Source organism: Pagrus pagrus, assembly GCF_965226575.1.
Source record: "Pagrus pagrus genome assembly, chromosome: 1".
NCBI lineage: Eukaryota > Metazoa > Chordata > Actinopteri > Spariformes > Sparidae > Pagrus > Pagrus pagrus.
In genome coordinates, this window is record NC_140185.1 from 36,212,054 (window position 1) to 36,225,251 (window position 13,198).

General features: G+C 42.7%; 1 protein-coding gene across 2 annotated transcripts in view; it reads right to left on the reverse strand.

Moving 5' to 3' along the window:
* Positions 1-2,927: 2,927 nt before the first annotated feature.
* Positions 2,928-13,198, reverse strand: part of LOC311255180 (multiple epidermal growth factor-like domains protein 11) — a 139,860-nt gene continuing 129,589 nt past the window's right edge. Inside the window, exons 17-26 of one of the 2 annotated variants that reach the window (XM_084349446.1) lie at positions 11,354-11,482; positions 10,715-10,843; positions 8,888-9,016; positions 8,582-8,710; positions 7,756-7,989; positions 6,772-6,923; positions 6,008-6,077; positions 5,716-5,769; positions 3,564-3,782; positions 2,928-3,200 (exon numbers count right to left, since the gene is read on the reverse strand). In XM_084349446.1, the coding sequence (XP_084205572.1) occupies positions 2,995-3,200; positions 3,564-3,782; positions 5,716-5,769; positions 6,008-6,077; positions 6,772-6,923; positions 7,756-7,989; positions 8,582-8,710; positions 8,888-9,016; positions 10,715-10,843; positions 11,354-11,482 (1,451 nt within the window). In that variant the 3' untranslated portion in view covers positions 2,928-2,994. The remainder of the gene's footprint in view (positions 3,201-3,563; positions 3,783-5,715; positions 5,770-6,007; positions 6,078-6,771; positions 6,924-7,755; positions 7,990-8,581; positions 8,711-8,887; positions 9,017-10,714; positions 10,844-11,353; positions 11,483-13,198) is intronic. The other variant, XM_084349445.1, reaches the window with a different exon arrangement.

The following is a 13,198-nucleotide window of genomic DNA, read 5'->3' on the forward strand; positions in this document are numbered from 1 at the left end:
AAGCAGGTAATCATCTTTATCACCTGATAAAAAAAAATCCATATCGTGCATCCCTGATATAATTTTATATTCAATAAACAATTCAAAGATCATAAACTGTGATGGACATTTTTCCACCATGTTTGTACATCTTATGGATTAAAACAATTAACAGGAAATAATTCTAATTAAACAGCCCTAAATAACTTTAACGTCAGTATGTGTAAATAAAACAAGTGCAGATAAAAACCCCAGTGAACTCTATCGACTGTGTCCGCTTCAATATAATTGACTTTTTTCTTTCTCACAAACTCAAATTAAAGAGTTGGTACTTACTCTGCCGTCTGTCTCGGTCTTTATTTTCTCTTTAATGAGCGCCAAATTACAAAGTCCTCTCCAGGAAATCAGAGAAAGTTCAGCACCCATGAGATTAAGCCTCAGCACATTTTAAGCTGCTCAGGTTGAAGCACAGCAGAGGTTTGATGCACAGACGTCTTGATTTATCTAATCAGTCCAAAGAAGTTAAAACACCTGTGCAGGTGCACCCAGGATGGACACGACCTCTTTTACTCGTCGCTGTAGGAAAAGCTCAACTGTAGGTGACGACAATGTGACAGCCAGCTCTGTAAAGGCTGCCTCTCTGGATTAATTCATTGTTTTGTGTGATTTGATTTTATTCTGATTATTAAAGCAGCTGTGTAAAGAGACATGACAACACTCCCCTGAGCTATGACAACTTTATTGAGTTTAGGGCTCGAAACAAAAAGAGCTAACAAGCAGCACTCATCACATCTACTGTAGCTGAAACTACCGTTTGGATCAAAGCCGAAGAAAAGACGAGCGGGAGAAAGTCGGAACAAAAGTAGGAAACTAAACATGGGAGAACAAAGTGTTCACATCTGATTGTCAACATGTCCTGTTATTGCTGTTTGACAAGTGTAATTATCAACATCTTCAACAAAACTGACCTGTGTGTCACTGAAAAATCAAGCTGGATATCATACATGTCAGCTCTATTTAATATGAGATATCAGGTGCTACAATAAGATTAGAAACACGTTTTCATTGTGTTCGGGAACAAAGATACACAAAATTCTGTTAAGACAGAGTGGAGGTGAAGTAAATGTAAAAGTTTAAACACAAATATTGAACCATCATCAGCGTTTCATGGGAAGTGCTTCTACTTTTGACCTCGTTGAAACAAAAAGAGCTAAAAACGATCAGCCAATTAATCAAATACTCAACAGCTACTCTGATAATGAGGGCTGGGCATCGTTAAACAAATAAATGTCAAGAATAACGATGACTTCCATCTTTTTGCTGCAGGCCTCGAGACAGCCAATCACCAGCACTGTTAGATCTTGGCACAACAAGCATGCTGCATGTTTATTGGCTTACTGACGCCGATGACAATAACTCCATAGTTATTGAAATTTGAGTATACAGGCAATTTGATCGGTGCCATAAAAGTATTGAAGTTTGATACCCAGCCCTACTGATAATCCATTAATCGTCGCGAAAAGGGCAAAAATTAGTTGCTTTTCTTTCCCTCATGTGATAATAACTGACTTCCTTTGGGTTTTGGACCGTTTCATTTAATTTTCTCATTTTAAATTAATCTTGAATGCAATGAAATGAAGTTTGTCTTCCCTACATGCTACTCACAAAAAAACAGAAAAGACCAAGATGGACTCATGAAGTCATAAAAATAAAGTTTGTGTATTTATGTGTTGAGGATGAGTTCAGGAGCCTCGCAGCCTGAGGAGTGAAGCTGCTGTCTCGTCTGGTGGCAGCGGATACTTCTGTATCTCCTGTCAGACGACAGCAGGGTGAACAGACACGTTTCACTGTTTTATAACATTTCATAGGCAAAATGATTAATCGATAAGTTGACGGAATAATCGGAAGCTGATGAAAATAACTTAGTTGTGTGTTTCAGATTGAAGTTGTTCCCATGTTGAGACAGTCGGATGACAATAATCGGTTTGCACCAAAGGACATAATAAGGGAATTCCTGGCTAACTATTATATCTTGAATAATCTTTGGCATGCATGTGTATTAAGCTTGACACAACTAAAGAAAAGTACAATAATAATCACTAGTGTACAGTAAGTGTACAGCCGATACACCACTTTGTCTACAGTACATACAAAAAGATAACTTTTCAGAGAGAAAATATGGATCCCCGGCAGGATCTTTAAATATGTAAACAGGAAATAAGAAACGATGTGTAAAAATACCAGAACTATACAGGTAGTGAAAATCTGACCAGACTGCAGTTTGTGTGCATTTCTTCACGTGTTTCCTTTTGTTGGGAGTTCATCAGAGTGTTGAGCACCTTTTCTCCGGACAAGTTTGTCATGCTGCAGGCAGTAAAGCCGACATGATGCTGCTTCTTCTTTGTACAAGTTCTGTAGATCCAGTCGATCCAGGTGTGAAGCGGGCCTCAGTCTCGCCGTTGGCCCGCACATTTAGTTTTTCAGTTTTAAGAAACAGTCTCACCCAGACAAATTTACACGAGTAGCTCAGTCACTTTGTTTTTCTTCTCCTGTCGTCCTCGAATTTCCATCTTCTGACCCGGGACGTATCAAAAAAGACAAAGAGATCCGCATACCAGAAAAAAGGTACACTTGTGTGCATACGTACGTGTATCTTCCCTCTAATGACATTTTGTTTGATGATGGGGAATTTACAATACAACACACATATGTAGTATTGACTGGCACAGAAACAGCTCAAACAGTTTGGATATAATACAATGATAAACTATCAAACAGCGGCGCAGCGGTCCGAGCTGCACCGACGAGACTCTCACCTCTCTCACGCACACATACACACAAATAAATAAATGATAGTTCAGCTCCTCATGTCCTGTGAATGTCCGACTGCACTCAGCGATTAAAAAACAAAAGGAAAGATGTTTCCAGATTATGTTTCGGTTCACAGTTTCCTGGTTCCGGATGAACTGGGAGCACCGGTCCAGTGTCCAGTCAGGGTGCTTGGTGCTGGCCGGTCTAGAGCAGTGAGCTGGTGGGGCTGCCGGGCAGCGGGGGGCTGTGGCTGTGCAGGGTGAGGCTGTGGCTGTGAGAGGGGCTCGGGCGCACAGGCAGCAGGTCGTAGTGGCTCGGGATGTGGCTGTTCCTGGGAAGGTCGTACGGGTTCTGAGAGTAACTGGGAACCACCATACCGCCGGCTCCCTGGACGATACTGATGGTCGGTTCTGGGACAGAGAGAGAGAGAAAAGAGGATTTCAAATGTTATAATTCTCAATAATATGATGGCGTCTGGGCCCCTCAAAAAGGGGGATGACATCACCCCCATCCCCCTTTTCAATCATTTATTAGTTATAGGTTCTGGTCTGGATATGATGACGTTTGGGTCTCCACCTCACAGTTCATGGCAGATTAACAAGGGGGATGCATCTTATGTCATTTTGATAAAAAGGGGGATGGCGTCCCTTCTCAACCCCCTTCTTGATAATTTATCAGTTATCTGGTTCTGGATATGATGGTGTCCGGGTCAGGAGGAGGAATGCGGTGACCTCGGGGAGGTGGCTAACGCCCCCGTCTGACCTCAAACGTACCCATGTCGTAGACGTTCTTGGCCGGTGCGGTGGTGGTGGTTGTCGTGGTGATGATGGCGGCGGAGCAGCAGTGTGTCATGTGTTCGTGGTGAGCCGGTGACTTCATCTCCACGTAGCTGCTCTCTGAGTGTTTACACAGGGCAGGCGGGTCGTTGATGGTGGCGTACGGGTTCTCGCTGTTGAGGGAGCAGGTGCTGGACAAGGAGCCCTTCATGTAGTCTAAAACATGAACAAGACCACATGAATCAGTGGGAGCAGAACGTGTTCACATGAAATTACAAAATGACTCTCAAACCCAAAGATACTCAAGAATGAAATGTTCCCAAACTAAAACAAGGCTGCTCTTTCATTTCCTGACGGCCGGTTATAAAACCGTGTTTCATGGGTCATTTCTGGAACATTTCCTGCAGAGTGTGGCTGAAACCTGGTAATCACAAGAGTTACCATAGTAACCAATTCATGTCTGATAATGAGGGATGATGAGCAGGACGGATCTCTGAGCACTCAGATGTCATGTGAGAAATGTTCCACTTCTACGACTCCAGATTACATGACTGTTTTTGTTTTGTTTTACAGGACGAGGCTGGTTTGTCAAAGAAAATGTTTTCACTTTTTAATCTCAAGTCTGTTGGGTTGTACAAACTTAATGTTTTTAATCACTACTGTTCTCGTTAGGAGAATGAATTCACTGTTGGTTTGGTGTTTTATGATTTCACCAGACTTCTCCGTTAAGAAACACACATGTCAGAGTAATCACTGCATCACTGGACAACAAAGGTGAAATTTCACGGCCAACGTCAACATTCAAAAGCAGTTCAGGTTAAAAAACACGGACAGTCTGTGAAGCTGCAGCAGAAGGAAAAAAACACACAGTAAGTGTTTGAGGAAAACACACAGCATTCGGTTATTGTGCGGGAGAGATTCCCCCGGGTGAGTTTTGGGAGTGATGGGGGTCAAAGCAGGAAGAGGACCCCCGCAGAGAGGGAAAACACACAGAGGAGAGGAGTCGTCCTGCAGAGACACAAACACACCTGTCAGCGCATCAACAGATCAATCACAAACATTTTATCTCGACAGCAAAGCTGAACATTCAAGTACAGGCTCGGCTCTGCGATCATGCTGAGCAGCAGACCACAGGAGGGCAAAATAAGTGTAGTGATTCACTGTTCCTCACACCGGTGGTTAGTGAAGTAAATTCACTTTAAGAATCAGTGTTTCACTTGAGTCGTCCCTTTTCACGACACTATACTAATACTGCGTAACATACAGAGAGAAAATACTGGATCTTTTACCACACGAGCTTCAATCATCAATCAAGTAATTAAATAGGTGATTGCAAATTATCAACTAATTAATTTTAATTAAAAGTCATTTTTCATGCAGAAATGCCTGAAATACTTCCTATTTTTAGCTCATTAAATGCGACAACTTGCAGGTTTTCCTTCTTTTAAATGACAGTAGACTCAACATTTTTTTTTAGGTTTGCGACGGTTGGTGGGACAAAACAAGATGTGTGTGATTGTGTGTGATTGTGTGTGATTGTGTGTGATAAATAAAGATTCTTCTTCTTCTGGTGTGTGACGGTGTCTCTTAAAGGACAACATTTTCCACATTAAATTGTGTTTACAGGTCTTGTGGAGTACTACTAGGTAGAATAAAACCTTCTGTAATCTGATAAACTACCTCCAGTGATGTCACTCAGTGGCTGAGTTGCATTGTGGGTAATGAAGGCTCCGGGTTTTGAAAAGCAGTCCAGCAGTCTAGCATTGCTCTCCTATAACACTGCTGGACTCGTTATGGACAGTTTAAAAACAAATGATCAACATGGATCCAGCAGAACGACAGATATCCATGTATCCTTTCTCTTTTACCAAACCCTGGCGCCTACATTACCCAGAATACACTTCCTGACCCCCGAACACTCTCAGACCTTCTGTATTCTGTCACATGTAATCAGATTGTGTCTGTGAAGGAGCTGAACCTCAGAGCAGCGTCCAGTCTGACTTTCAACACAGGGAACTGCAGCATAAAAGCTGAGGTTCAAAATGCAAGAGAGGCAGTCATTGGCTGAGGGAACTGTTCGAGCGAGAGGATTGGCTGGGGAGTCAGAGGCTGACGAGGTCACACAGGCTCAGTCCGCCTCACACTGTACCTCTGTAGCGCGGCTCCACGTGGTAACTGTAACGCCGGTCGATGCAGTAAACACCTGCACAGAGAGCAAAGGGAAAAGACGGATATATTCTTCATGTTCATATATTCTTCAGTGTTTATACTCTGTTACTCTGGTGGATTACTGTGACTATTACCTCTCTATTCCTGTGTAAACTTTACACGAGGTTTTGTCACAGTGGGTGATAATGCATGGCAAAGAAAAGGAAGATGTGTAGCTGTCTGAGAACGTAGAAACAAACAAACAAACAAACAAAACAAAAACAGAGACTGACCCAGATCACCGAGGTTACAGTACGCCCCCCACTCTGGAGCACTGTTCCTGTGTCGCTTCTTTGTTTTCATCTGGAAACAGTACAAACAATGAGAACACATGAGAAACACTAAAAACAATAGTTTTTTTATCAGATATAGTTAGCTAGCTAATAAAGCTAAAGCTAATCCAATCTCTGGTTGAGTAGTTCTGTGATAACTCAGAAAACAACGGTTGTTAGTTTATGTTAGTGGACATTTCTGAACTAATGTCTGCTACTGTTGCTGGAACGAGGCACCGAGACGAGGACGTGCATAAAGATGTGGAAAATCCGAATCCTTCACAAAGAAATCAACAGTCCAGCAGCTTTAAACAACAACTAACTGTCCACTGGCTTGTATAGACAACTGAGAGACGGGCAGGTCTCATTTCTCATGTCACGTTACAATCCACTCACATATGACCAATAAAAAAGTGACTAACACGTCATTTACTGCAAATTGTAACACTTCCTGTTTCTGTTTCAAATTAAAAGCCCTCTCGTGTTTCAATGGACAGAATTCTTTACTCCCGAGTATCGGCGTCATCATCAGCCCCAAAAATCAAGTACAGGTCGGGCTCCATGAAATATAGTTTGGTGCAGACATTAACACACATACAGCTAATGGAAATGTACACAATTTGAGCTGGCATGCACATTATATAACATGCAAACAAAACAAAAACTAACTGCCTCCACTGTTAATAAGTGAAGAAATCTGTTAAGGGTAAGAAACTCGGCCCCACCTTGGCGGAGCTCCTCTTGTCTGGCTTGGCGTAGTGAGCGGCGTAGGTGCAGGGCCCCAGGGTGCGGTAGCTGGGGTTGGAGAAGCAGCGGCCCACGGTGCTGTTACTGGGAGAGGAGTCTGCAGAGGAGAGCAGGCCTGTGCACTGAAGCCCTGCTGTCACCACATGACATCAGCACTGGTTCTTACATCCTGCCCCTTCTATCAGCACCATAACATACTGTACATGCAACGTGCACACACAGTGCACCTGACGACCCGACGCAAGAGTCTGAGGTAGCACATCATCCTACAGGTCCAGACACTTCATGGTAAGTAGGAGGTAATTTACAAGCAACATATTTGACATTTCTTTGAAAATCACCACAATGATTTCCTCAAAATGACAAAAAAATGACCCCAACATGATTTCATAATAAAATTCAGCTATTTTCCAACAAGCAGTTAATAAACGGTTGATAATTTCTTTCATACATTTCCAGGAAACTTCCAACTAGTTTCTGTCTAACTTCCTGTCAGGTAATTACCTCCCCCGAGGTAGCTATTGTGGTAATTGGGGGATAATTTTAAAGAAACTTCAAATATGTTATGGTAATTACCACCTACTTATCATAACAAGTTTTGGACCTGTGTGTTACCAACGTGACGCTGCCGTCTGGAGCTGCAAATTAAAATGAAGAAGCTGGAGCCAAGAGGAGGAACTGCAGTCTCCAAGAACATTCGTTTTCTTTGTCCGCTGATTTCTGCTCGTGGTCATTGAAGGTTTGAAGCTACACAGACAAAACTCATCTACATCAATGTTCATTAATCGATTGATATTTTCATTTATCAAGCAAAAACGCCAAACATGTGGATCTTTAGCCTGTTGGTGGACAAATAATCCTGAAAACAATCCCTTCCCGTCCTGGTTCAGGTCGTTTATTCTGCCTGTGAAGAAAGAAAAGCACCTGGAAGAGAAAGAATTAAAAGCACTCGGGCGTCTCACCTGAGAGCGAGTAGTCGGTGGAGTTGATGTGCAGGGCGGGCGTGTAGGTGACGCTCGGCACGTGGTGACCTTTCTCTCTCTGCCGATAGCGGAACCAGATCACCAGACTGAGCATGGCCATGATGAGCAGCAGCAGGAAGATGATGCCCAGCACGGCGCCGGCCGACTGCCGCTCCGACGCCAGAGCCGGACTGATCTTTGTGTACGGGTTCAGTTCTTCCATCATCAGAGCCGCTGAGGACGAGAGACAAAAAAAGGCATTTTACATTCGGGCTGTTCTGACACATGAGCAGCACCTAACATAGTATTTCATCTCTGAAGTTTCAAAATAAAAGATTAAATGTAACTTATTGCTGCTTTTCCTTGAATCTACTTAATTTTGGTGTTTTTCCTTCAAAGCATTTACCTGAATCTATAGGAGGTAGACAAAATAACATGAACAGGTAACAGAGAAAGACTTGAACTGACACAACTGCAAACACAATGATAAATGTGGGTCTAATAAGGTCACGTGCCAATTCATTGTATTTTTGTGAAACTCATGTGGCTGTTGGTCATTTTGAACGTGTGACATCTTTGTTGATATAATTCATGTGTGTGTGTGTGTTTGGCTTAGACTGACTGATTCCTAATAAACATAAGAAACACTAAACTAGACTCGTTGCACCTTCTTTTTAAAAATTAAATGCACATGTTCCTCCGCCATCTTTTGTATTTTATGATTCATCCGGACATCATCTGAACCCACAGGAAGAGGCAGCTTCAAACACTCATCACTCAGCCGCAGCTACACTCTCCTCCCGCCGGCAGAGCCATCATTTCTCACCCTGGTCGCAGCGGATCCCTTTGAAGCCGATGCTGCAGTAGCAGGTTCCCGTCACGTAGTCGCAGGTGGCGTTGTTCATACACTCACACAGCTGCTGGCAGCCGTAACCAAACGTCCCCGCCGGACACTCTGGACAGGGAGCAGACGTTTAATACACCTTTAGATCTCAGGGCTGGATGCACAGATGTTACAGCTGTCATTTGTGAACTCATGTTTCATGCTTTGACTTTAGTTAATGCGATTAACTTCTGATAAACGGACATCTGTGAATGAAAACGTCTGATGTAGAGCTGTGCAGACACTCACTGAGCTCACAGCTCTGTCCGATGAAGCCCGTCCTGCAGGAGCACTGTCCGGTGATGTGGTCGCAGTCGGCCCCGTTCTGACAGCGACACACCTCAGCACACTGAGAGCCGTAGAAACCTGAAGGACACCCTGAAGACGAACACACAGGACGTCCTTACCACACACTTTGCAAAGTCAGCTGTTCCACTCTTCAAACTCAGAGATGATCCGTAAATCTGGAAGCAGCTTTTTCTGAGATTGGCTAATCTGTCCTGTCACTGTGGAGCCAACACGGATCAGCTCTGCAGATTGAACCAAACCCAGTTTGAATTTCACACAGATTTAAACAACAGACTGAAGAAACTCCAGAGGGAGACTTTGTGTTTCTGCTGACACAGCAACAGACTCCACTGAGCATGATGTTCACACAGGTTGTAAACAAACGTTTATATGGAGGAGAGAACAATGCGAGTCTGATGACCATCGCACCGTAGATGTTCCCATTCGATTTATTTGTTTTCACGGTTTAGATTATACGACTAACAGGAGATTTGTTTACAGCCTCTGTGTTTAGAGACTTTGTTAAACTGTCTAAGTGATGTCATCATGTCCCAAATTTCATCAAGTAATTTCATAGGTGGGTAAAATATTTCAATAATCCTCATTATCAGTTATGACTTCATGAGCGAAGTATTTTTGATGACAACACAACTAAAATGTACCAACGTTATGGTCTGAAGCAAGGAAACGAGCAAAGACTCAGGGCAGATGACTGAGGTCCGGCCATCGATGACAGGATTTGGTTTTGTTTCCTGAAACAAGGATTCTTAGACGGAAACTGAGAAGCTGCCTGATCATTGCTGAACAGTATTTGAATGTTGGCACTAAACTCAATGAAGGAAAGGAGGAGGTAGGGAAGGAAGGAAGGGAGGAAGCATTGTAAGGAGGTAAAAGAAGGAATGGGCTCTTCTCAATTCTCCATTTTATCCCTCCTCGTCTCCTCCCTCCTGTGTTTTCCTGCTTGTGACCTGGAAATCAATCGCGCCACACTGAAAGACGTCTCATTCCTAAAACGCTCCTTGAGGACAGAGGAGCTGTAAGCGAGGATCACAGGTGTGTCCTTTGTGGAAGTTTTTTTCATCACCTGTGAACAATATTCAAACCACGCTGGAGGCAGGAGTCTAAAAATGAGTTTCTTTTGTATTTACAAGTTATATAACTCATTTCAAATGATCAAATGTGACAGATAACCTCCTGCCCCGTCGCTGTTTGTGTAGCGCGTCGTAAGGCCACATTCCTCATCACATTTCACCTCCATATTATTTGTCACATCATGGGATGCATTAAAGTAAATAAACAAGTTGTCACTGTTCTGCTCATCTGCAGAGATAATAAAATAAAGCATTTATATATATATATATATATATATGTAGACTTTAACAAAACAATGGCTGGATGATGCAGCTGTGCCGTAAGTCACTTTTAATTGACGTTCCTTTTTAATATGCGGCTCCGAGGCAGAGATGACTCATTTTGTAAAAAGCCTGATGCACCGACTCTTCTCTCCTCCTGTCTCTTCCTCACCTCGCATCTCATGTGGGAGGGACTAAGAGGAGAGGAGAGGAGGTGAAGAGAGGAGATGAGGAGGTACAAACTGAGAACTGAGGAGAGGAGATAGTCTTCAGGCGTGTAGTTTCTTTATCTGCCGCTAGATGGAGGTGTAGGTATGAGATATTCAAAGCAGAGGACATCACGGACTCTGCTGCAGCCAGAGAGCTCGTTACTGTTCCTCTTATTAGATGTGTGTGTGAGCGTGTGTGTGTGTGTGTGTGTGTAGTAGACACATACGCTGTGTACAGTAGAGTCCCGTCCATCCAGGGCTGCAGTCACACTCCCCGTCTGTGGCGCTGCACTGGGCTCCGTTGTGACAGTTACATGTGTGGATGCAGTCTGGACCCCACGAGCCCGGAGGACACGCTGCAGTAACACACACACACACACACAGACACACACACAGGTAGAGAGAGATGAAGACACACACACACACACACACACACACACACAGTATCCTGTCTGAAACACACTAACAAACGTCAGCAGCCTGAGGACTGGACGTGCTCAGGACGCTCTGTGCCTTCATTAGCTTCACCAGTGATGGACTGATTGTGGTCGCTCTGTTCAGTGTGAGATGGATAATTAATGTCAGGGCTGATGGAGTAATTGCCTTTAAGTTTTTATTTTTTCTCTCCCAGTTGTCTCCGACTGGTTCATGGTCAACTCGAGCACGACGAGTGAATAACAGAGCGGAGCAGAGGAAATTAATTTCGGTTGGTTTTTGTTTCTAAAAACAAAGAATCAAGGTTGATGAGAGCCGAGGTGGGAAGGAGACGAGAGAGGAGAGAGGAGAGACGAGAGAGGAGAGAGGAGAGAGGAGAGAGGAGAGACGAGAGAGGAGAGACGAGAGAGGGTTGGTGGAGTCGGCCTCACGTTTGGAGCAGTCCTCGCTGATCCATCCTGGGTAGCACTGACACGAGCCGTCGATGGGGTTACAGGTGCCGTTGTTGGTGCACACACACGGCTCAGCGCAGGCTTTACCAAACTTTCCACTGGGACACACTGTGGAGACACACACACACACACACACACACACACACACACACACACACACACACACACAAATACAGTTACTCATTACAATCACTTTGATATAACGGTGCAGTATAAAAGTCCTTCAGTCACAATCTTCAGCAAAAGTAACATTTTATGATACAGAACGGCCCATTTCTCATTTCTGTATATTATATTACTGTATAATTATTATGATTGATGCAGTAATTTGTATTTTACTTTAATGTTTCAGCTGGTAAACGTGGAGCTTATTTTTACTATATATATATGTATATATATATATATATATATATATATATACATATATATCAGTGATGGAATGTAACTAAGTATTTACTCAAGTGACTTTCCCTCTCTACATCTGAACACAAACATCTGAACTTTCTCCTCCTCACAGCTTCAAAACAGCCTCGTTACTTTAGTTTGATGCATTTGAGGTGAATCATGGATTATTGTTATTTTGGCGTCATTACACCCTCAACCTATCAGACGCAGCGAGACGAAACAAAGACGTAAGAAGACGTGAACAGACGGAGAGGGAGGCTGGAATGGGGAGAAAAGGCGTGTTAGTGTCTCGTATCTGCAGAGAGTTTCTTATTTTCTCTCTTTGTTGCTGCTCGGACGCTTTACCAACCCAACATGTGGCTATTTGACGTCCTGGGAATGAGACTAAACTATCAACTATCTTTGTGGTGCGTTCAGGAACAGCTGGGACAAATCCTACTGACTCTACCTTTAACTTTAATAGTCTTTGAATTGTATTAATACAATTCAAGTACATGTCAGAGCCTGTACTCTATTACATTTACTGGATTAAACAGGATGAGTCAGTACTTCCACTGACCTTCTCTGTTAAAAAGGAACAAAAATAAAACTCATGTTAGTGACTGTTATTATTACATCTTTTAATTTGATTTAATGGGAAATTTGCTTTTCAGTTTCCAGTTTGTTGCTTCCGCTGCAGTCTGAATGAATCATCACTGTTCAGCTCCAGAAAACAGGACGAGGGAGTCGGCTGGAAAAATAAACTGTGTTCAAAGTTTCTCACTCAGAGCTGCAGGAAGATTTCTGTGAAGTGAGTTTATTTTTCCACTAAATCATTTTAGGGAAATGCACATCCTGTTGCTTAAGGACGTAATATTTCTCCTTTTTTTTTACATTCGTTTTTCACTAAATGTAGTTACACTGATAAAATATTGAGACATAGATACTGTAGTCTCTGACAAGCCTGATTATAAATTAATGTGCTGTGGGCTTTTTTGATTATTTCCAATTAACACCAGAACACATAACTGCCACAACTGCGTTTATATATATGTACAGTGTTCGGTTTAAAACTGAGTTTATGAAGTTAAAAAAGTATCTTGTTAAAACTTCACAAACAGAAGCTGCGCAGCGTTATTCCCTCGCGATCATGTGACATTTTTAAACAGCTCAAACAGTAAAAGTGAGAAATATTGTGAGCTGGCATTTAACTTGACCTTACAACATGATCGCACACTTCTAAATGTTTAATGAGTGTTTGCATAATCATGGCAGTGCACGATCCGAGATGCAGTGTGTGCTTATAATCTTCATAAAACAACAATATATAAGTTATATATGTGCTATCTCTTCCTATAATGTTTTGTTTGTATGAGATGAATACATTATACATGAGCTATATTCATTATTTCTACTGAACTCTTCCACACTGGTTTGCAT